The sequence below is a fragment of the Beta vulgaris genome, chromosome 6 (genome assembly GCF_026745355.1).
Source record: "Beta vulgaris subsp. vulgaris cultivar EL10 chromosome 6, EL10.2, whole genome shotgun sequence".
In the NCBI taxonomy this organism is placed as follows: Eukaryota; Viridiplantae; Streptophyta; class Magnoliopsida; order Caryophyllales; family Amaranthaceae; genus Beta; species Beta vulgaris.
In genome coordinates, this window is record NC_079207.1 from 15,552,887 (window position 1) to 15,576,888 (window position 24,002).

General features: G+C 34.2%; 2 protein-coding genes across 2 annotated transcripts; one reads left to right on the top strand and one right to left on the bottom strand.

The window, feature by feature from the left end:
* Positions 1-6,890: 6,890 nt before the first annotated feature.
* On the bottom strand, positions 6,891-8,484 carry LOC104895964 (elongation of fatty acids protein 3-like). The gene has a single exon (XM_010682619.4). It carries the CDS (start codon positions 8,090-8,092, stop codon positions 7,172-7,174), a length of 921 nt encoding a protein of 306 aa, XP_010680921.1. The 5' UTR covers positions 8,093-8,484; the 3' UTR covers positions 6,891-7,171.
* A 3,744-nt stretch (positions 8,485-12,228) lies between these two features.
* On the top strand, positions 12,229-13,610 carry LOC104895965 (uncharacterized). Its single transcript, XM_010682621.4, has 2 exons — positions 12,229-12,487; positions 12,636-13,610. The coding sequence occupies exon 2, from the start codon at positions 12,697-12,699 to the stop codon at positions 13,402-13,404; it is 708 nt and encodes a 235-aa protein (XP_010680923.1). The 5' UTR covers positions 12,229-12,487; positions 12,636-12,696; the 3' UTR covers positions 13,405-13,610.
* Positions 13,611-24,002: the final 10,392 nt, after the last annotated feature.

Consider the following 24,002-nt stretch of genomic DNA (forward strand, 5'->3'; position numbering starts at 1 on the left):
ACATAATTAGAAAATTATAGCTAATCATTAGTCGATTTGCAAGGAAGTTAGTAATACTAATAAATTTTGATCGACATAACTTATCTTATATATCTTACCTAAACTTAACTTATTATTGAACTTGTCATATCTTATATATATGAACTTATATTATATTTTTTAAACTTATCTTATCTCATGTTATTTGAACTTATGTATACTTTACTTTACTTATATTTAGTACATAAGCTAAATTAATGTCATTACCTCTACGAATAACATATATGGTACACCTTAAGAGTAAGTAGAGCTATATAATTAAACCTAAGAAACAATCTCAATATATTTTTTATTTTTTCTGAGTGGGGCCACTTAAATTAAATGAGTTGGTAGTACATAGTTTTATATACTCCAAGGTGTACCTTATGACACGTGTCTTACTTTCATGTCTTTGATATTACATTAATTATCTATGAATTTTAACACTATGATTTAAGAATATTATCATAAGTTCATAAATATATATAATACAAATATCACGTACAACATGCACGGGTCCAAAAGTTAGTCCAATATAATACAAAAAGTTCCTTAAAGAAAATTTGTATGACTCCTTGTATGAAAGTCTAGTACTCTGATTATAAAAGCTAACCTTAGCTGTCTTTTAAAATGTTGGGTCAAGAATCGTGCATTTAGATCCTTAGATGCAAGCTAACCATAGACTAATATGTTTATTTTTGATTTGCACCATATATTTGATTATATAATATTAGGGAATAACCACGTCTATTAACACACCTATTATCACACATTATTTAGTTTTTTTTTATACGGAAAACAAACTTAGACTTGACCCCTATTCCGGGAGCTAGCCTAAAACATCCTTATGGGTGACAAGAGAGAAATCAATACAATAAGGAGGGACCACACAAAAGGGAAGGATAGTTGTGCGCCTTCCTAGCCATAAAGTCCACTGCACGATTAGGTTCACGAAAACAATGAATGAACCTGCACTCAAGAAAACAAGACACAGCAGCATGAAACAATGTTAGAAATTTCCCACAAAATTTGTCAAGAATTTTTAATAGAATTAATAACTCCTAGATTATCTCCTTCAATGATGAGATGAGAAATATCCAGGAAGAGGGCAGCCTTAGCCCCTTCCCTAAGGGCCCAAGTCTCGGCCTGAATTATAGACACGTGAGAGTCCAGAGCTTTACTAGCAGCAAGAAGCACCTTACCCACACTGTTTCGAATGACAAAGCCAAGGAAAGCATTTTCATTGCTAACCTTAGACCCATCAAAATTCCATTTTTATGTTGATATATAGTTCCTGAAATCATGCCTATTATCTAATATATGAATATTTATCAAATTCTTTTTATAACCTATATACCCTTTTATTTTGCAAATTTAATTTATTACTTCCTAAATTTATGACTACTATTAACTTATTTAGACATTAAGTGGATCAAATACGTAATTTCTACCGTATCTTATATATTATTAGGTAAGATTTCGTCTAGTTCAGAAGTTAAGTGACATATTAACAAAGAGACTAAATTAAGTCTAAATCTAATGACAAAATTAATAATTATGAAACTAACAAAATAACAATAAAGAGGGAAAAAAAAAGACAAATTAAACTTCTCTAAGAACATTTCTCAAACATAAAAAATGATAGGATTGGAAAGATTTTTCTTTTAATTATTACTTCCTCATTTTTTTTTTTTTTTTTGCTAAGTAATTATGGTAAGTATATTAATCACAAAAACTCATTTACAACCAAAAGTTAGTCAAGGGGAGAGCAAACCAACTAGGTTGGAACCCCCCCAAGACCAACACAAAAAAAACCAAGCAAAAGCAAGTTCTATACACACTACACCTTTGCAAACTGTAGAACCATTCTCTATCTCTTCTGGAAACTTTCCTAGGCATTACAATAAAAATTCTTGTTCTAACACTCTCTCTTATCCAAGAAAACATGTGTTGCACAGTTGAAACTTTTTAATTCGACTTGCTATCATTTCTAGCCTGCCATACACCATAAACAGCTCCTGAGATAGCTGTATTCCAAGCAGCACACTGGAATTTAGATTTCCTGTTATTAGAAATCCATCGAATCATTTTGTGAACATCATCCAGGGGAGTGTCCATGCCCATCCAGGTTTTTATCGTCTATAATATCTGCTTACTGTAATAGCATTGAAATAATATTTGGCCTTGAGTTTCAGCCATCACACCACATAACCAGCAATCTGTGGCCTGTGGGGGAATTATTACTCTTGCATACCTCATGCCAGGCTATATATCCTCCTTTTGAACTGAAATAATTTCCAGTCCACAAGAAATCCCTACAAACATTCTCCACATCCTTTATAACACTATTTGGCAACACAAAAATCTATGTCCAATAGACATGAATACTCAACAACATTGCATTAATTAATTGTACTCTTCCTGTGTAAGAGATATTTTTTGTACTCCAAACACGGATTTTAGCAATCATTTTCTCAACCAGGCTTTCACACTGAGCAACAGAAATCTTCTTGGAGTAGATGGGCACTCCCAAGTCCCAAGTATTTGAAAGACAATATGGCTCTCTTTATTCCAGAAACTTGCTGAATTCTATGAACCTCACTCTTCTCCATTCCACAACAACAAAAGGATCGGAGGACTTTTGCACATTTGTTTTTAACTCATATGAGTCAGAAACAATTTAAAAGCTTTGAGCAACATATAAACAGATGAATATTCACCCTTAGAACATAAAATTAAATCATCTGCAAAGCTTAAATGGGTTAACTTCACAGGACTACACCTTGGGTGAAAATGAAACTGCTCCATATTGCCAGCTGACCCAAAATCCTAGCCAAGTATTCCATGTAGGGACAAAAAGTAGGGGGAGAGAGAGGGTCTCTCTCCTTAAAACCCCTCTTGGAAGCAAAAAAAAACATGCATCTCACCATTTATCGATAAGGTTTAAAAAATTTCGGCTATATGCGTTGAGAATTGAGTGACACGTGACAAATTTGCTTAGTTGGAGAGTGTTTTAAGTGTCTAAACAGACACGTGGGATTCGATTTATTCTGAAGCTAAGGGCAAAAATTGATTGCCAAATGGCGAGAGAAATTATATAGCTGACACATAGGAGAAAATTATCCAACTTTATTAGTATATATAGATGTTTAAGAAGCTAAATTTCCAAATTCCAAGTTCGCCAAAGAAATGGAAACCATCAGGTGGTTCTCTTAGAATCAATTATTGGCTTGAATACAATAAACTTCGGGAGATGAGGCATGGATCAGACGAATTTATCCATTAATTCAAAAGTTTCTTCATATTGGCATTTATTTTTGTTTTGCATTAACCACTCAAAAACAACCATTAATTTGACCAATCACATTTATAGATAGATGATAATATTTTTTTTATATTTAAACTGCAAAGTGGAACTGTCAATTAGCCTACATAACTCATAGATGTCTTCATCAATTACGTACATGAACTCCTTCGGCGCCATTGTCAACCCAAACTCAATCTTCAACTATAAAATATTGTAACTGGGTTATGAGTCACTTTATTTTCTCCACGTCTAATATAGATTGTTACTCCCTCCGTCCCTTAATAGAGTGCCCATTTCTTTTTTGGACACTATTCAAAGGTAAAGAAAGCCCTCAAAAAATATTTCTAATATATAAGAAAAAACATAGTCATGTGGGGTCTTGTTTGATTCGTCTCATTACGTACATTAAGAAAATCAAACTTTTATAATTTTTACTAATATGAAATTAAAGATATTAACGATACAAAACGTGCATTGGCAAACGTGCATTGGAAAAATGGGCACTCTATTAAGGGACGGAGGGAGTAATAGTCAAACAGCCAATACAAGTAGCTGACAAGATGTAACGAGTGAAAAACCACCAACTGATTGTTGAGTACTCTCAATTACCAAACGATTCATAATGTTTAATAATTGTTTTAGTACTTGGTAGTTGTTACTTCATATTTTTTTGGCCTATGTATCACTTCCTCTACCGGATAATGCCAAAGCCTATGTGCCCTATGCCGCAAAGAAAATTCCACAACTACCAGTGTAAGTCACACATAAATATGAAAAGAAGCTGCTCATGAGTCATGGCTATTTTAATTTTCTGCCCGTAAACACTTAAAATATACAGTACTTCTGGAATAATCTTTTGTCCCAATTCCCTTTCTAGTCTTCTAGATGCTCGTTGTGACTATTTTTAACCTTTTTCGTATTGGCTCCGTACAATTTACTCCATTTTTACATTTTTTTTTACTTTATTTTCGTAACAATTTTTGTCCTACAAATCTATTTGTTTGAAATTCAACTTACTTCTACTATACTATACTTATTCTAAGACGAATTTTAGTTGAAAATTCCCACAATTTCTGTTATTTTTTTTTTTTTGGTGTTTGCACCCGGTTCACCCTTCAGGCTACATCCGGATCGAGGCCAAGTTCGGGGTGGTTAGGTTCCATTCCTCTCCCAAGGGTGTTGCGGGGATTCGAACACGAGTCCGTCCTACCAAAGCCAGTCCCCATCACCACTGGGCCAACACTTACTTGGTACAATTTCTGTTATTCATCATCGTCATCATGCTCGTTGTGACTTATTGTGTTTTTCCTATTTGATTATCATTATGATGATTTCAATAGTATATTCCCTCCATTTTTAAAAGTTATTCTTACTTTGACTAATTTTCTCTCAAAAAAAATTTCAAATAAGAACAACAAAAGTAAATAGATGGAGTAATATTCTTACTATCTTTTTTAATTTTATATATTAAAAGAAGTCATTATATATTTCATAGTTTATGAGCATGAAGGGAAATAATTTTTAAGAATATCCAACCGTACCATCGCTAATGAGTCGTCATCACTAATAAAAAAAAAAAGTTTAACTAGCGCCTCTTTTGAAGACAAAAACTATTTGATAGGTGTTTTTTCTTTTCCTTTTCTTTTAAAACGTCATTAATGCAATCTTCTACTTTGGAGTACATCAATTTTCTTACCAAATTCACAAGATATTTTAGTGAGGGCTTGGTTGGAAGTATAATGCCAACTCTGTTTTTCATATGTAACATTTGCTTTTGGAAATTTCTCATTGGTGATCTTGTACTTTTGATTTTTCCATTGATAACCTCGTGTTTTTCTAAATCACAAAAATGACCTTAAGCTTTAATTAAGTATCTTAAGTGTGATTTTACTTGCCTAATTCCGTTAATTGACCGTTATATCCTAACCCTATATTCATCCCAACCAATATCACCCAGCCACAAGCCTACAACAACCCCATCCAGCATCACCCATCACATCACGATCCCAACAACCACAACATAAATCAGAATTTTCGAAAGCAACTGCAAATATGAAGTGAAAATCCCAATTGGTAGATGGTGGACTAGTGTCTACCATTACAATGGTAGACACGGCCCAAAATACAGTCCAAAAAACATAAAACGCGTGAAACGAATGTACATCAACTGTTCTCCAATGAACATGTGAAACCAATGTACACCAATTGTTTTCCAATGAACATCGATTTCGACAATTCTCCTTTGTTGACCTTTATCTTTATGTTTCTTAGTTTGTTTAATGTAAATATTTCTTTGTTCATTGTATTTTGTTTGTCTGTTCATTAGGCTGAGTGGTTGTTCATCAAATATTTCCTCTTATGTTCATCTTTTTTTCTTGTTATTTATTGCTAATTCAAATGTTCATTGAGTCTCGCGTGTTATTCTTTTGTTCTACTTTCATTTTCATGTTGCTTAGTTTGTTCATTGAGGATGTTGTTTTGTTCATTGTATTATAATGCGAAACGACGTATAGAATGGTGCGCATCATTTAGATGGTAGACTCGTGTCTACCATCTAATTTGCAGTGAAAATCCGAAATAAGCAAAGAACAGAGGCGGCTAATCGATTTATTACGGCGGTCAAAAGTAGAGCAAATCATTGGGTGTTCTCAATCGATTAAGTACCACAATATATCCCAAATATTTTGGAGATTACTCCCCGATTTGGATTGTAAATTTCGAAGCACGAAGGTTGAAGTTTAAGAACGAAAATAGAGGAGCGGCGTCTTGGATGCTCATTGTGATGATCGAACAATGGCAACCGAGGTGACAAGATGCATGAGTACTCAGAGAGACGATAATGGTTAAGCAAAACATTGCATTATTCCACAATAAGTCCATATTCTCTTTCGCTCATTATCTTTTTTGAAGGAGAGAAAGAGGGAGGCGATTTGGCGGAGATAAAAAGAGATGGTGGAGAAAGAAAGGGACGATGGAGGTTAGGAGGATAGAGATGAGAAGGATTAATTTATCATGATTCTCAAACAAACCCTCATTTACACATAATTAAAGATAATTAACAGCAAATACCTCCTTGAAGCCACATTTGAAAAGTTAGTTAAAGTTTATGATCACTTTTTGAATTTGAAAAAACACGAGATTACTAATAGGAGAATCCAAAAGTATAAGGTTACCAATTGAAATTTACCTTTGTTTTTTCGTGATACACTTTAATTATATATAAGTGAAACTTATACAAAGTTGATATTTTTGAATCATTGCATTAAAAAAATCTAAGATGATTTTATTTGACTATATTTTTCTTATATAATGGTGAGAAAACATAGTCAAAGTTGATTAATGAAGAGTTGAATGTGAAATCATAAATAAAAGAACAAGGGGGTATTTACCTATGAAAAGAGTTTTCCAAGTTCCAATGATGAAATATGGAGTAGTTTTCTAATGATTCTTATATGAATGACAGTAAAATTGCATAATGATCCCTGAATTAATCTCAAGCAAACAAACCATAGCAATAACAATAAGCCTATTCTGATGAAAATTCCAACAAAATTTGAATCCAAAATGAAGAAAAGAGGAAATTCATTATTTAGATTCATTCTCTCTATTCTTCTCCGTCTCCACTACAATGTACACGAGCATGGAAAAAAACTGATAGGGGTAACAAATTGAAGCAACAAAGTCAAGTGACAATGAAAATCTGTTGCAACAATTGATTCACACTTCACAGTTTCATCTACCATAACATATAGCTAGTATCTACCTCAATCATGATAGTAAATGCCTTATATACAATGAAAAAACTCCACACAAAATCATCTATATATCACAACATCATCATCATTATTAAAGATCCTTAACCTTTTCTAGCTCAGAGCTATCGCCATTGCCGCCGCCGCCGTCATTGCCGCCATTATTACAATTATTGGAATTAAGCTTGCTTTTCTTGAGGTACCTCTTGACATAGTAATTCAAAAAAAGGGATAAAATGGCAGTATTCAAAACCGAATTAAACCCCCAAGCACCAATACCATTACATCCACCTTTAAGAAAATGCATAAGAAGAACACCAACATGACAGATCAAATTACACCCAAGAAGAACAATCTGACAATTCAAAACAAAAGGAAAACACGCACTCGGCAATCCAATTGCAGTCCAAAATCGATACCCATAAACAAGAGACGAAACAAGAGTTGTGAAAACAATGGCGAGCACCTGAAAAGACTGTGAAAATTCAAGCCATAGAAACGACGAAAAGATAAGAATCGAGTGGTTCAAGAGGTGATGCGCGGGTAATTTACGGCGTCGTAGGAGGTAAAAAAAAGTACGGAAAAGATGAAGAAATCTAGAGAGGTAAAAAACATAAGACCAAAAGAATACACGACCAGATGGACGTGTACCAAGTGGGAAACAAAGGAGCCATTGAAAAGGGGTTTTAGACCGCCGCCATAACCACCGTGTGTCACGGATCTCGGCGGTGGCGGAGAGAAATATGCCGGAGAATATAGTGAAGGAGATTAACGCCATAGAGAGAGAATGAAGGGCTGGGATTGGGCCTAATGGTATAGGACGACGACGTGGTAGGATGATACATAGAACAAGGTGGAGGAAAAGAGATAAGATAAGGTATAGAGAAATTGATGTGAATAAGAATGACCATGTTGAACCCCATGATTGAGATGAACTCCATCGAAAATTTAGTATTGATGGGTGTTCGGATAAGTAATATGTTATGTTGTCGATGTATTTTCCGATTGTTGACATCGGATAAATGGATGGCAACAACAAACCTGAATTTACATCTAATCACCACCACCCCCAATGAATGATAGTTTGGAGTTTGGAGGAGGAGAGAGAAGTAGAACGAGGAAATCGGGTGTGTGTGTGGAAAAGTAATGGTGGGTGATGAGCTGAGGGAGGTAATCTAGTATAATAAGGTTATAATAATATAAGGGGTACACGTGGGAAGATGTGAATGGAAGGAGATGTTTTTTATTGTGGTTGAATAGTTAAGAAAGGAAAAGGGGAAAGCGAGGGGTTTTATAATTAAAAGTTTATAGGTTGAAGAGCAACAGAGAGACGGAGACGGAGAGTTATGGAGGAATGTGGGCGGAAGATTAGTTTAAGGGTTGGGTCAAAGAGACAGAGTGTCTAAAGGGCTCAAACTCGTAGAAAAACACGCAGAGGATTAATAAGTATAGGCGCAGATATATGTAGACTCGTGTGGTGTTGCGGACGCCCTAAACTTTTAAACTTCAACGTCGGTTACCACATGCCACTAGAAGAAGGTATTGGTCTATAGCCGTGATTGGCACTTCACAAATCACAATACCCGTTGAAAAACAAATTTTAAGGGTAAAACAATTTTATTTTATTTTGTTTCTTTATTCACATTCTTCTAGTAGAATTAGGTACGGGTGACCATTCGGGATCAAAAAACCATGCTCGAGTTTGATTTTGGGTTGTGATCGAAAAACATATCTAATATAGAGTAAAAGTTACAATTACTTTAAAATATGATATTTGGTCAAATTCAGTTGGGTTTGGGTTTCTCTCAATAATTTTGAGACGGATTTAAGTCAGGATACCGAGTCGAATCAGGTATTGTCAGCTCTGGTTCAATTAGGAAGGTATTGGTAGTAATTACATTGGCTTACACATTCGACTTAAAATGGGCATTTCTCACAACACACTTAATATTTTTGGAAGACATAAGTCGGAGATGAAAATTTAGCTCGATAACTTTTCAATGTTTGGGTAAAAGCTCAATTCTGATAAAAACGAGTGAGATATAACCTTTTGAAAATGACCTGATAGGGCTAACGCGCAAGCGGCCACACAGAAATGCGATGCTCTACTTTACATAGAGGTGGGAAGCAGGTTATCCGAGTTGATTTTTAATTGGTCAATTTTTTTAGATTCTACTTATTTTTTGGTTGAATTCATGTTGGATCGATTCAAATTCAGATTGATCTGTTTTAGGACGAGTCAATATTTAAATATGATAATATGTGATAACTCAAATCAAGTATGCAAAGTCACGTATAATTGATATGAGATAATATTAAAATAAAATGATAAAAAGCTAAGAATTTGGAACATATTGTAACGAATAGTCTATATAGTTGACGATATAATTCATGCTACTCCGTGTCGGGTCAACTTCAAGTCTGTCTGGTTGGGTTCAGGTTGGATCATTTTCGGTTGCCATTTTCGAATTGGATTTAAAACTCGAATCGGATTATTTCAAGTAATATCAGTTTTTTGTCAGATCTAATTTTATAATGGCTAATTAAAAAACAGGTTGACGTTAGTACTCTTATATTTCACTTCTATCTTTACAATATTTTCAGGTTCTTACCTATGCTTTGTTTTCTCTTAAATAAATGTCATATGATTATCAATTAATAAAATTTATCTTTTTACTTTTTTGAAGTTTGATATTCTATCTTAAAAAAGAATGAAACAACACAAAACCTTGAGAAATGAGAAGTTGATATTATTGTTGTTTTCTCTCTGGAGGGGGTCACTTGAGGACCTACAATTATGTCACTGTTCTCCTTTGTGTCAAACTATCCACCGTCAAATAAAAGGGAAAAAAATATCTTCCACGACCACGAGATGCATGTGTTATATGGCGTTGCGACGCCTAATTTCCAACGTGCCCCAGCTTATAAGAGCTAAGCGCAGCATGCTGTTAGCGGAGGAATGATAAACCTCTTTTTGTTAGATGTTTGTTAACATCTAGCAGGGGTAAAACTGTCAATATATATAGGAAATGGTTGTCAGTCAAACAGAAAAGTTATCTCGAAAATTGCAAAGTGTCAGTCAAACCAAAAAGTAATCGCGAAGATTCCGATGCTAAAAAATAGTGTTCATGTTACTAAAACTAGTGTTCGTGTAACTAAAAATAGTGTTCATGCAACTAACAAATAGTGTTCATGAAATATAAAATAGTGTTTTATTCATCTTCTATTTCATGGGACCCATATCACCAAAAAGTTATCTCGAAAATTGCAGAGTATCAGTCAAACCAAAAAGTAGTCGCGAAAATTCCGTTGCTAAAAGATAGTGTTCATGCTACTAAAACTAGTGTTCGTGTAACTAAAAATAGTGTTCATGTAACTAGCAAATAGTGTTCATGAAATATAAATAGTGTTTTATTCCTCTTTATTTGCTAGATGTTTGCAAACATCTAGCAAAAAGAGGTTTATCATTCCTCGCTGTTAGCGACTTTCTTAGGACCTCAGCTACCCAAGAGGCCGTATTATTGCGGCATATTATGGTCCTTACTAGTAGATGTAGACATGTTGTTGGCTACTCGGTTTTGGGCCATGTTCCAAGTCATTGTATAAAGAGACATCTATACTAATATAATATATTAAGTATAAAGAGACATCTATACTATAATATATTAAAAAGCGTGCATAAATTAGAAATTGCATAATATAGGTTTTGATCCCGTGACCTCAAATTCATGTATTAAAGTTTTAACCAGTAGATCAAGTTGTATTTAGTGTTATCATATCAAAGTACAATATTAATAAATGAAATTTTTTCTTACCTGTAGCATAGCCCGGGCCTAATAACTAGTAATGAATTAAAAAAAGTATAACATAAATATATGCTTTGTTTTATATTAAAAATTATAACATTAAGGAGAGATAAAAAAATTTAAAGCGTACAAACATATAAAGAGAAATGAAAAGTTTGACCCTATCGATGATGAGAGAGATAAAGAAAACTTATTACTAGATAAAGTAATATTGCAACGTATATGTTAATTTTCCATAGAGAGAAGTGTTATAACTTATGTAAAATGGAGGATGTCAAGTTTAAGGTTATATTTAGTTACTTAGAGCTGAAAATTAATACCATCTTATTGTAAGTATAGTTAAAAAGATTGTAATTTAAAACCAACCTGTAACACATATATTGGTTATCCGTTCATCAAGTAATTTTTTTTATTGTAACTTGGTTTTGTGAGAGGATTATAGTAACTTGATTGATTAATCTAAATCTAAACTTTTTTTTTTCAAATTTACAGAATTATTTAAACAATAAATTAGTTGTTAAATTGAAGAAATAGGAAGTTGATATATTTGTTGCTTTTCGAATGAAATTAGTTGGTAAACTGAAAAAATAATGTGATAGATCTACTTCAATTATTAATATTATAATCTTTTAGTGGTATACAAAATAAACGTCTTAATTTACTATTTGACCTAATAGACTTTTGCCCAGCCCTCAAAAATCCCAAACTTGGGTGAAAATTTTCCAATTTTTAAAGTTCGGTCCAGCTAGAAAGACGGGCAAGACTTGGGCTTTGGCTATAATATATAGGCCCACAAACAATCTCGTCAAATTTAGCTGTAGGGCTAATAAACGCCTAAGAAGCCCAAATCAATTTTCCCAGATTTGACACAAAAGTTACGACCAAGTTTATAGAAAAACTAAAAAAACTTCCTTTTTCGATAAAAGCCATACTAGACCAACCCAACCCATCATCACCTTTTGGACTTGAGAGTTACTTCTATGAGGTAAATTTTAAATTATAGACTAACTAATATTAAAAAGAAAAAAAAATAATACAATAGTCCAAAATATGTTTGCTTTACTTAAAAATATCTTAACCTTTTGATCATCTTACAACCGTCACAACTTTGAGGTTCTCTTTATAGAACGGTTTGTGAACTTATTTAACTTGTTAAATCTGTTAATTATGACGCATTATTTTATTAACTTGAATTAATTAAATAAAGAATTATCCGTTATCGTATGAGTTTCATGAGTTTTAATTAAGTTAAAGAATCATTTTGAAACGAGACTCCCAATATTAGGACGGGTTAAAATAATTAATATTGAAGACCTTTTAAGACGAAAACGATAGAAGTATAATCTTGGGCCAATGAGAAAGCCCACTAGAAAAATCTTCTGGTATAGATGAAGATGACATCCTAGAAACTTCCTCTTCTCTATTTGATCCGTGTGTTCTTGCTAACCCACTATAATACTCCTACTATTTTGCTTCGGTTTAATTTTATCATTCTTCATATCCTAAATTATACGATGTATAGTCATTATTCACCAAACCAAAACACAAACCCCTGAATCACTTCGATTTGATCCGTGCGACTTACTCTCTTACCTCTTTTATTGGTGAGTTTTATCCTTGATCTTGCTCTTTTCAATTTTCAATTTTCAATTCAGTTTAATTTTACTGGTTATGTTATATTTTGATTTGCTTGATCAAATTATACTTTGAGCATTTCAACTGCATTTAATTTTTGGATCCAACGATTTGCAGGCGGAGAAATATTGGGAATTAGTATTTGATTTGAAGAAATTAGGGTTTAGGAAAAAACAAAATGGGGAGTGGGTTTGAAGAATCAATGAAAGCTGAACCAAGTTCGAGTAATGGAGGAAACAATAATAATAATAATAATGATGCTGGTGATTTTGAGTGCAATATATGTTTTGAATTAGCACAAGATCCAATTGTAACATTATGTGGACATCTATATTGTTGGCCTTGTTTATATAGATGGTTACGATATCACTCTCAATCCCAAGAATGCCCAGTTTGTAAAGCCCTTGTTCAGGAAGATAAACTTGTCCCTCTTTATGGAAGAGGGAAATCTAACACTGACCCTAGATCAAGGCCTGTTCCGGGTATCGATATTCCGAATCGTCCTTCAGGACAGCGCCCTGAAACCGCCCCGCCACCTCCGGGGCCTGATCATAACTATTTCTCGAATCTTGGGTTTGGATTTTTGGGAGGGTTTATGCCAATGGCGACTGCTAGGTTTGGTAATATGACTATGTCTGCTGGCTTTGGTGGGTTTTTCCCTTCATTGTTGAGTTTTCAGTTTAATGGCTTCCCTCATAACACAATGTATGGAGCCGCCCACGGTTTTCCTTATGGTTATCCACATACAGTTCATGGTAATGGGATGAGCCATGGTCATGGGTACCAGCATCATCACCATTCTGCAAGTCAAGGACAAGATTCTTTCTTGAAGAAACTGTTTTTCATTATTGGCTTTTGTGTCCTAGTGGCTCTCGCGTGCTGGTAATTTTTCTAGCTTCAAATTCTTTTTTTGATCTTGTACACTCTTATGCCCTTTCTGTATGTTGGCCGAGGAAGTTGTCTATATAATAAGATGCCAATGATCACTTCCTGTGGATTTCATTATTTTGAATGTATAACTAAGGATGGAATTTTGTATTGTGTGTTAGACTCATTATAGGAATTAATATTCTGTAATTGTTTGCTATTATATTTCTATGTCTCATGTTCTCCTGCAAATTTGTTCCCATACATGGTGGTGTTCTTTCCCCTTAATTTTGAAATAGCTTTTGTTATCTCTAATTCCCTAAAATCCTGTTTTATGTGCAATATTATGACTGCTGTCTTTTTCCTTTTGTCCTTAAGTTCATTGTTATTAATCAGGCATGCATTTTTTCCTTTAAGATAGTACAGATATGATCCTGTTGCTTATATCTTTATGACATGAAATTTCTACAATAATTTTTGGACTTGGGAACTTTATTCTTCGATGATTGGAAGCCATGACATGTATATTTTCATTTTTCTTAGAAATCTTTTTTCCCCCGGAGTTTATTTTGTCGACAAGTTTGAAAATATGGTTGCTGGTGCCTATCATGCTTCCTAAGAGAATGATGGGAGCTAGAATAGATGATTAGTTCAACAGTGAGTTTAAAATATATTCCGAAGTCTAGACAGGGAGTTCAGTTTAGTTTGGCCTTGCTTACTTTTTTTTTTTGCTTTGGCTGCATCACTAATAATCTAAGCTGTCGCTGGGAAATGGTATCTTAGAACACCTTTTTTCTACATCTCTTTTTATGCTTGTCTTCAATGGAAATTTTAAGTTGGAACAATTGAACTTAAAACCCCTTTTAATCTAGGTTATCACATAATATCTTTTTCCTATGTGGTTACTGGGGGTAATGAATGCATGATAGTGGACTAAGGCCTTTCATTAGTCGCATTGAACTGAAACAACGTCAATCATATATATTATGTTTTTCCTCCTTATGGCATGCTTGGAATGTGGTTAGTAATAATGGGGATTTTAGGAAAAATAAATAACGAGATCAGGGCGGATGGAGGTGGTAGATAAAACATGGATTGATTGTATGAGGGGGGAAACTATTGCACTCACTTTGGGCCTTGGGGGGTATTAGTCATCCACCATCCTTTAGGGTAATGTATTAGCCTCATTTCAGGCAATTGTTTCCTCTTCCATCTCTCTCCTAGCATTATCTACAATAGCCTTAGATGCACGCAATGCGTACGAATTCTCTTTGCATTTTGTTTTTTTTTTTCAAAAAATGTTGTTTAGTTTAAATGTGATACTTTTTTCTTTTTTTTTTCATCCAAATGAAACAACTAGTTATCCCTCTCTTTTCTTTTCTCTTTTTTTCCTTTTCTATTTTTTGGTGTCCCCATGTGTTGCCATATATAATAGAGATCTTTTATTACCACTTAAATTTATTTTTACTTTTATATCTATTACCCCCTAATTCATTACCCCCAATCAATCATGCTCTTAGTCTTCATGCATGTAAGTTTTGCAAAGTGGGGAGCTTTTGCAAACATTGTGAGAGCAAGATCAAGATAATGTCGTGCAAATATTATGAGTCGATAATATCGATAATCAATTTTATTTTTGGTGAGAATAACATTAGTTCATTTTTGTTGGTGGATGACTTCTTCAAGGTATAATTATAGAGAGCTTTTTATTTTCTTGTCTGCACAATATACAATCAATGGGTTCTTTGCAAGCAAGGTAGGAAGTATGATCATTTTAATGATAAGACACCTGTTATGCTATGGATTCACTCCTTACCAATTTTTTTTCTACTGAAACATCTAATTGGAGACAGAACCGTTACAGCTTCATTAAGACCGTTGTGGCAATCAGCTAAACAAATGCCACTACCAAGTGACCATTCTGAGTGCAGATGTAGTTTGCTTATCCCTGGCATCAAAGTTTAGTGATATGTGCTCTTCTTGGTTGCCTGAAGTCATTGACCTGGACTTTAGATGTGCAAGACAAGCGTTTGTGCTTTTTGAGCTGTTAGGTGGTATTTATGGTTGTCTGGTTGATGCATTGAATTTATCATAATTCATTTTGATGCTTCTCTGACTGTACTCGTGAGTTGGGTTGGTAACTTTGAGTTAGTTTATGTTATCAGGTTGGTTGTGTCTAGGTGAACTTCTAGGTCAAGTCCATTCTGTTGTTTCTTTAGGTACTAGGCTGAAACTCTCTTGCTTGACCTCAAATCTTCAGGTGGATTTTTGGCCATGTCAAGCAGGGTCTCGTTGAGTTCCCTAATTTTGTGGGAGTGTAGAAGTTTAGACTTGAGAGTCTCTTGTAAAGTACAATAGATGAAGTGGAATGACTGATTTAATTGGCTGCGTCTGTTGTTGGAAATAGCTTGTTACTAATTTCCAGGATGTTGGTTCATCTTGTTACTTTACACTCGCAGTAGTTGGGTCTGTTTTTTTGGTTGATGATCTGGATGCTGCACCCTTGATGATGTCTTTAATTGCAGTGCAGTTTTGTATTCTTAGCTTGTCTTGCTGACCTGTGTACCTGACTGAAATGTGATTGATGGAGTTGGGGGTACGGTTGTTCTTGAATTGCTTTTCAAGAGAATAGTAGAAACGAGAATGAATCATTAGCCCACTATCACCGTTGCAAACAGTATCTTCCTAAGGTGTGGGAGTTAGAGATATGATTATGTTGAGTCTGCTATTGTTTACCCATTGGTGTGGGCAATTGATCTCTACATTCTGTGTTGGAAATAGTTTTTTTAGGCCTTTTTTTATATAAAAAAAAGTATGTCTGCTGATCTGCTATTCCTCGTCATTTCGAAAAAAGCTCAAAATTGGAACATTTGAAGCACCTTCATGATCTGGTGGGGTATCTTGAACACCATATTTCTGTGAATCCGTTGCAGATTTTGATGGTATTTAATTTTGGCTAGAGAGCTTACTTGGAACCTTTTCTATGTGGATTCATAGAATGCCAACCGTAATTGTGAGCTTTTCCCCTATAGTCCCCACCAAGTCCTGCAGGTTGAGAATCTGGCTTTGCTTGTACAAATTTTTAACACCAAACTTTTGCTAATGTTAACTGAGATAGCAAGTTAGCAACATTAAATCTAATCTTGCGAAAAAATTGTTTGTTGATGAGAACATGAGAATGTCAATTATTTTCGTGTCCCCTCTGTACATCATTATATTGCTGTAATGGAATTTTTGCCAAGGGTTTGTTCATCTTCTTTTTAGCACCAATGTACAATTATGTGGTGATAAGGAGGGGAGTGCTATGCGTCTATAGGATTTGGTACATCTGTATCTCTGGTATGCTGGAGCCATCTTAGTACCTCTCTTGGAGTTACTTCATTATACCAGTTTTCTTGATGAAACATCTAACTAAATGCAGAAACTTCAAGATCTTCATCCATGCAACCAAACAAATTGTAATTGTAACTGCAATTGTTTATTTTGATGAAGATGTGTACCGTGAATTCCTCATTTATCCATCTCGTTGTTCTTGGTTCATATTTCTTTATTGAAATGATTACCTTTTTTTTTCCTGCCCTGCGTCTTGTGCTTGTAAATGCTGTGATGTGTTGTCTTGTTGGTTGCCTAATTTCACTAGATGCAGGCGATAGTGTTTTTAAAAAGCATGGACCTTGGAGTAATTGGGATATTGATTATCAATTGGTTCATTAAAGCTTGTGCATAAATTGAGTAATCAGGTTGTCATTGTGCCTTTTCCCCTAAATGCTTGGAGTGATTGGGATATGGAGTATCATTATGAATTGATGCATTGAATCTAGTGTATAAGCTGAGAGATTCTTTAGACGATGTTGATATTGTGCCTTTTCCATTTTATGTGCTGCTTGGTTTTTTACATAATTCTACCAACTAAAAGGCGTTGCTGCTGGTTAGTGTTAATATTTTTTTTGGCTGAATTCCGTTAGTAAGTTGTTCTTTTGGGTTTTAAACCATTAGATCATTTTAATGTTATTTTGGGTCTTTAACTTGCTTGGAGGATGAGGAAGAAAGTTGGGAGCTTCACATAGAAAATGCTTGACGTTGTGGAATTAATATATGAGGAAATAAGGTGTCCGGGTGTGAGGAGATGAAATGGATAGAGAGAAGTGGAAGAGGAGAATCGGAGAGAGACAGAAACTAGATTGCAGACTTGCATGGTTTTTTATTTTGATTGTAGAGACTAGAGAGGAATACACTTAATCCAGGTTGTCTTTGGTTATTGCTACTTTGCTAGTGCTGGTTGGTTGCGCTGTCTGTGTTGTTTGATGTGTTAAATCTTTTGGTGAAGATTGTTATTTCTTAGACGAGTAATTGGAATCTAGTAGGTGGTGCATATTGACAATCTGTTACATCGCTGCTTAGCCAGTAAAAGATGGTAGTGAAACATCCGAAAACATGTTAGTGCCCATAGTATCCAACTAAATGTGTTTGTCTTGCTAGATTTCTGTTAGCAATTAACGATGTAGTACGGAAATGTTCGGAGTAGTGGAAAGAGTATGTTTCGGCAACAGGGGACTATATATTCTAGCTATCTCTAGGTTCATTAGCATGAATAGTTGGGGTTTTGGAAATATTTTCGAAGATAAAAATCTCCTGTTCTAGAGGTTTCCGTGTTTTATAGCCATTTTGATACTTCCTCAGATGTACTGAAAGAAAATATTGAAGAAAAATTGCAGATTTGGGGATATCCAAACATTATCAATTGGCATGGAACATATTTGACGCAAGTACCTATAAATTCATTGTTCAATTGCTACATTAATTATTATCTGTCAAACAAGTCATGAGAGCTTCATAGGTCAATGATCTTGCATTTGTGTTTTGGGATAGTTGAAAGGTTATAAGAGGGTTACAGAGGAGGTTGGATTGGCATCTCATTGTTGGAAGTGTATTCTTACGAGGATGTCAAAGTGATCCCACAGATTTGAGTACCAAAGTAAATATAAGTTAGTACTAAATCATTGTAAAGTTGGTACGAAAAGAGTCATTGTGATATCATTACTAAAGTGACTCTTTTTTGATATAAAAGAACACTCTGGTATTGTGTTTTGCTACCAGCTTACATTCCAGCATATATAGTTACTAAGATCCTCTTGTTGGAGTCTGAAATGGACTTCAACAGTGAGACGTCAAGAGTTTCTCCTTAGGGGGAGAGATTTACTAATCAGTTTGTAGGAGTTCTACAGGAGAAATTGCATCAGTATATATGCAGTAGCTATGTAACTCTATTCATTCTCATCGGAATTAACTTTAATTGGAAGCTTTTAATTAATCTAAATCCAATACAATGAATAATGAAGTAGTAGATTTTAAAGAGGTTGCAGACTTGCAGGTGGTTGAGACAAGCTTGTCCTTTTGCTACTGAAGTCCATCGAGGAGAGCTGGTTGTATAAATGCTTGTAAGTAGTTCAGAGTAATAATGATTTATAGAATATCATTCAATAGGTTTTCTACAGCTTGGCTGACTTACGCTGCATGGAGTGACCCACCATATATGATATATCTTTTCAAGTGTCGGCAAGCATATGTCAATTTGCTGAGTGCTTTGCTTTGCTGCCTTTTATCTCCTTTGTTTTCTCTCAATTAGTGGAATTACAGGCTTACTTATAGATTAATGGATACGCTTTCGCTGTGCTATTCGATGTAGCTCGAATTTTGGGCCCTAATTTAATTACCAATCCTGAAAGTGTGCATCAAGAGCAATTGGGGTAAATAGTTTTAAGTCTTTGTTCCAGTGCTGATATCATGCTTTACTTCATAGGATTAGAGTAGGGGTGTTAACGAGCCAAATCAAGATCGAGCATGGGCTTGCTCGACTCGTTACATTGTTACTCGAATTTGAGCCGAGTCTCGAGCTTTTGCGAGCTTAAGTTTTCAAGTTCACTTTATCTTAAAATTCATTATGAGTTAAAAAATTAAACAGTTTCTTCACCAGTTATCCCTGTGATATTTCCAAATTCATGGGGGTACTTCCGCTATTTGTAAAATGCACCAGGTATCCTTACTTTGGGGGTGAAATGCACGAAATGTCCTTAATGACTAACAGTGTCATGTTTTCGTTATTTATTAACCTTAATTAACCCCGTTAACCTAATAAAGACCTCTAATCCTAACCCCCAAAATTCTAATTGTATCCCTCCTAACACCTAATCCTAACCACCCAACCCCTAACTCCTAACCACCTAACCCTAACCACCAACCACCACAACCCCTTCCCTCACCATTGCAACCCCACATCCCTCTTCCCCAACCCCACATCCCCCTTCCCTTTACCGTCTCCTTCCTCCTCAAACCCACTGATTATGGGTAGACTAACAAGTCAGCAAAGCAGCACCATGCAATGGAGGCACCACCACCAAGGGTGTAGATACAGCAGCGATAAAAACCACATGGTAAGTGAGTGGAGTGAGAGAAACAAGAACAGAGGAGAAACAACAAGGGTTCAGGCAGCACAAAACCGGCGAGGTAGGGTGATGCATCACCGATGACGCTACATCGGTAGTACCGATAAGAGGCGGTGATGCGGGGTTGTTGGGGGAGAGGGGTGCGGGGTGGGGGCCTGCGGGGGTGGAGGAGGGAGGGGGTGCTGCGGGGGGAGGGCAGAGGGGTGAGGAAGGGGTTTGTTGCAGGGATACAGGGTGGGTGGGGAAGGTGGCAGCGGGGTTAGGGTTTGAAGTTAGGGGGTTAAGGTTAGGGTTTGAAGTTAAGGGGTTAGGTTGGAAGTTAGGATCTAGTTAGTTAATTAGGATTAATTAGGGTTTTATTAGGATTAAAGGGGTTAATTAGGATTAATGATTAATGAAAATTTGACATCGTGAGTCATTAAGGATATTCATGCATTTCACCCCCCAAAGTAAAGATATTTGGTGCATTTTCCAAACAGCAGGGGTACTCCATGAATTTCGAAATACCACATGGGTACCTGGTGAAAAAATCGAAAATTAAGTTATACGGATTTTTCACCATATACCCTCGATAAAAAATTTTATTTATCATATACCCTTGATGTTTTCAAAATTCACCGTATAACCCTCAATTTTTTGATAATTCGTCATGTGTCCTTAATGATTAACGATTATCAATTTTTTTGATCATTAATCCTTGATTCCATTACTAAATCTTACACTCATTTACCATAACATATTAGCATTGAAACAACACCTCAATCCAAAAAAAATAAGAAAAAGAGTTATGGATGAAAAGAGCTAAAAGGGGTCATTTATGGTGTTTCAATGGTGTTCAATTAAGGCTAATAACTTAAATATGGGTTAATTAGAATTTGGTAACGAAATTAGGGGTTAATGATCAAAAAAGTTGATAATTGTTAACTATTAAGGGCATATGGTGAATTATTAAGACATTAAGGGGTATATAATAAATTATGAAAACTTTGAGGGTATATGGTGAATAAAAATATTTGTCGGAGGTATATGGTAAAAAAATCTGTTTTATTATATGTATTTTGTAAATATGTTTAGACTACTTACTCTGAGCTTTTCACAAGTATTATGTACAATTTAAGTATTTCTTTTCATTTATTTTCTATAATATGGAAAATAATATACCGAAAATATATTTCGAGCTTGTCCACAAATTTTTTGAATCGAATTTCGCTATGTTATGCTTTGCTGCAGAAAATTTCAAGCCGAGCTCGAATAGTTTGCGAGCCATGGAGGCTTATGAACACCCCTAAATTAGGGAAGTGGGATATATGTTGTCGTTGGGCTACCTATTGTTATACTCCCTTTGTATTTTTTTTATCTTTTTCACTTAGAATCTTGACATTATTCATAATTAGAGATAGGCTATGTTTAGTTCACCTCTGATCTGAACTGATCTGATCTACAATATCTTATCTTTTAGATTTTTCTCAATATATAAGAAAAAATATAGTCATGTGAGGTCTTGTTTGATTCGTCTCAATGAGTACTTTATTAATATTCAATTCATATAATTTTTACTAGTATGTAATGAAAGAAATTTAATAGTAATAATGATTTTTAAATATAAGCATGATCTGAACTGATCTGATCTGAACTTATTTTTTCTGACCTGATCTGATCTAATCTGATTAGATTTGAAATAAGCAAACATACGGTGAACTGAACATAGTCATAATCTTTTAGATTTTTCTCAATATATAAGAAAAAATATAATCATGTGTGGTCTTGTTTGATTCGTCTCAACGAGTACTTTATTAATATTCAATTAGTATATATAATTTTTACAATATGTAATGAAAGGTATTTAATGTAGAATAAGTGTATTAGCAAATGTGTAAAGTTAAAGTAGGAAAGATAAAAAAAAAAAATACGAAGGGAGTATTGTATAGGAAATTGGTTTTTCTTGTTTCCTTGTGCTTTTTCTCTTCTTACTTTTACTTTCTTTTGATCTTCCATATTTATTCTCTTGAATTTATTCCTTAGTTTTCTTGTTTTATTTGTCACCAAGACGATTTATTTCATTATCTGATTATGATATGGAGTAGCATCCAACTTGAAGAACTAAATCTTATCACACTTTAGAATGAATAATAAATATTTAAAAGAATTTTTTTCTTTTATTTATTAGTTGCAACACTTTAACTTTTATGCGCGAAAAGCATGTAAACGTATGACTTTAATCATAAATACTCTTAATAGATCAATATATATACTTTTTCCATTCTTGTTTTATATGAAAATTTTGCCTTTTCACACAACCCAAAGCGTTTCTCTAATCATTAATATCTTTAATTGTGTACACGTAAAAAATATAAAAAAGTTATAATTTGATAGTATGCATCGAGACGAATATAACAAGATTTTACTTGATTTTTTTTAATATATATTCGTGATAGATTGGAGTCAAAATTGATCCATGAATAATGTCATCTCACCCATGTTTCATTTAAAACAGAATGAAGAAAGTATATAGATCGAATGGCATTAAAATATTAAATCTTTTATATATTTGTCAAAAAGATTTGGTCAAGCTTTATTAATTACATATTGCAACTATTTCGGTCATGTTTTATTCAATTTATTTTAACTTATTTAATATTTTATAAGATAAGATAAGATTAAATAAAATTACTTTCTCCATTTGATATTATTCGTTACATATCTCAATTCACGAACTCCTAGGCAATTTTTGGAGAAGATGGAAGTAGAGAGTAAAAATAAAAGAAACCCATGTGAGAGGAGAGATATATAGAATTTATTGCTTAAAATGAAAGTGTAGCAAATAATGTGAAACTTCTCACAATGAAAAGTATAGCGAATATTACTCCCTCCGTCCCATAATATAGTGCCCACTTCTCATTTTTCACAAGAATTAAGAAAAATGGAAAGAATTTTAAGATTTCACAAAAATATATGTTTAAGTAAATGTTTATTGGTATTTTTGTCTTGAAACTAGTTTTTTTCTTCTTTTTCCTTTAAATAAAATGAAAGAGCAATAAATATACCTTGGAATAGTGTAAAACAATAAATAGGGGCACATATTTTAAAAGAAAGTAGGGGTATTTTGGAAAGTTTTATGTAGAAATAAAGGATAATTTAGTCCAAAGAAATTGATAAAAAAGAAATAGGCACAACATTTTGGGACACCCAAAAAGGAATGCAAGCACTATATTATGGGACGGAGGGAGTATGAAACGGGGCCGGATCCTCTAGAGTTTTATGAAAATTCTACAAAGTAGAGTTGAATCCTGACCATATATTATAAAATCAAGGGTTCATGATTAGTGGGAAAGAAAATCATATGGGTAAGATATTCGGGGGGAAATAGGGGGTTATTTGGGAAAGAAAATACAAGCCTTTGATTTATTAATCAACGACTGATATTTAACGAACTCTACCATGTAGAGTTATTTTGAAACTCTTGAGGATCTCAACCAGTATGAAACGGAGGAAATAGATAAGATAAAATAAGTTGAATTAAATCTAGCGAACGTTTCCCTCCAAAAAGGGAAGTCGGCACAAGTAATAAATCTTAGTAGGTCTCGTTTGAACTTTAGATATTTGTTGTCAGAGAAACTTGGGTATGGTTACACGTGTTGGAACGTGAAGGTGTATAAATCAAGGGTCAATTCAACTATACATGGGTGAAAAAATGACAAGACAATATTAAAGATGGTTAAATCTTGAGAACTTTTCCTTAGCAAAAATAGATCCTCCATGTCGCTTTAATTGCGGTGATATGTAGAGATGATTGTGATTCTTTAGAAAGTGTGATGTCTCCGTTTTAGCCATGCATTTTCGGAAATCATGGATTTGATTTTGGGATGTAATTTAGGTGTCACCGCATGTAATATGAAGTAAGTATTGTATTCAATGCGCTTTTTCAAATGGTTGAGATATTTGGTAAGTAAAAGATTTGAGAATTCATCGGGGAGTTGGAAAGTAGACGCGAACGCGATCATAATAAATATTCAAATTAAGGTTTTTTTTATTCTTTTTGTACATCAAAAGATTTTTATGTTGTGCCAATCAATTTCGAATTGTTGAATTATTTACTCCCTTCTGTTTTAAATTTTATTTTTTCGTTCATATTTGCGCTAAATAGATTTGTTAGTCCCTTATTTAGTATATGTCC

Excerpts from the sequence above, each read along its gene's own strand:
- LOC104895964 (XM_010682619.4), bottom strand. The coding sequence starts at position 8,092 with ATGTCAACAATCGGAAAATACATCGACAACATAACATATTACTTATCC.
- LOC104895965 (XM_010682621.4), top strand. The coding sequence starts at position 12,697 with ATGGGGAGTGGGTTTGAAGAATCAATGAAAGCTGAACCAAGTTCGAGT.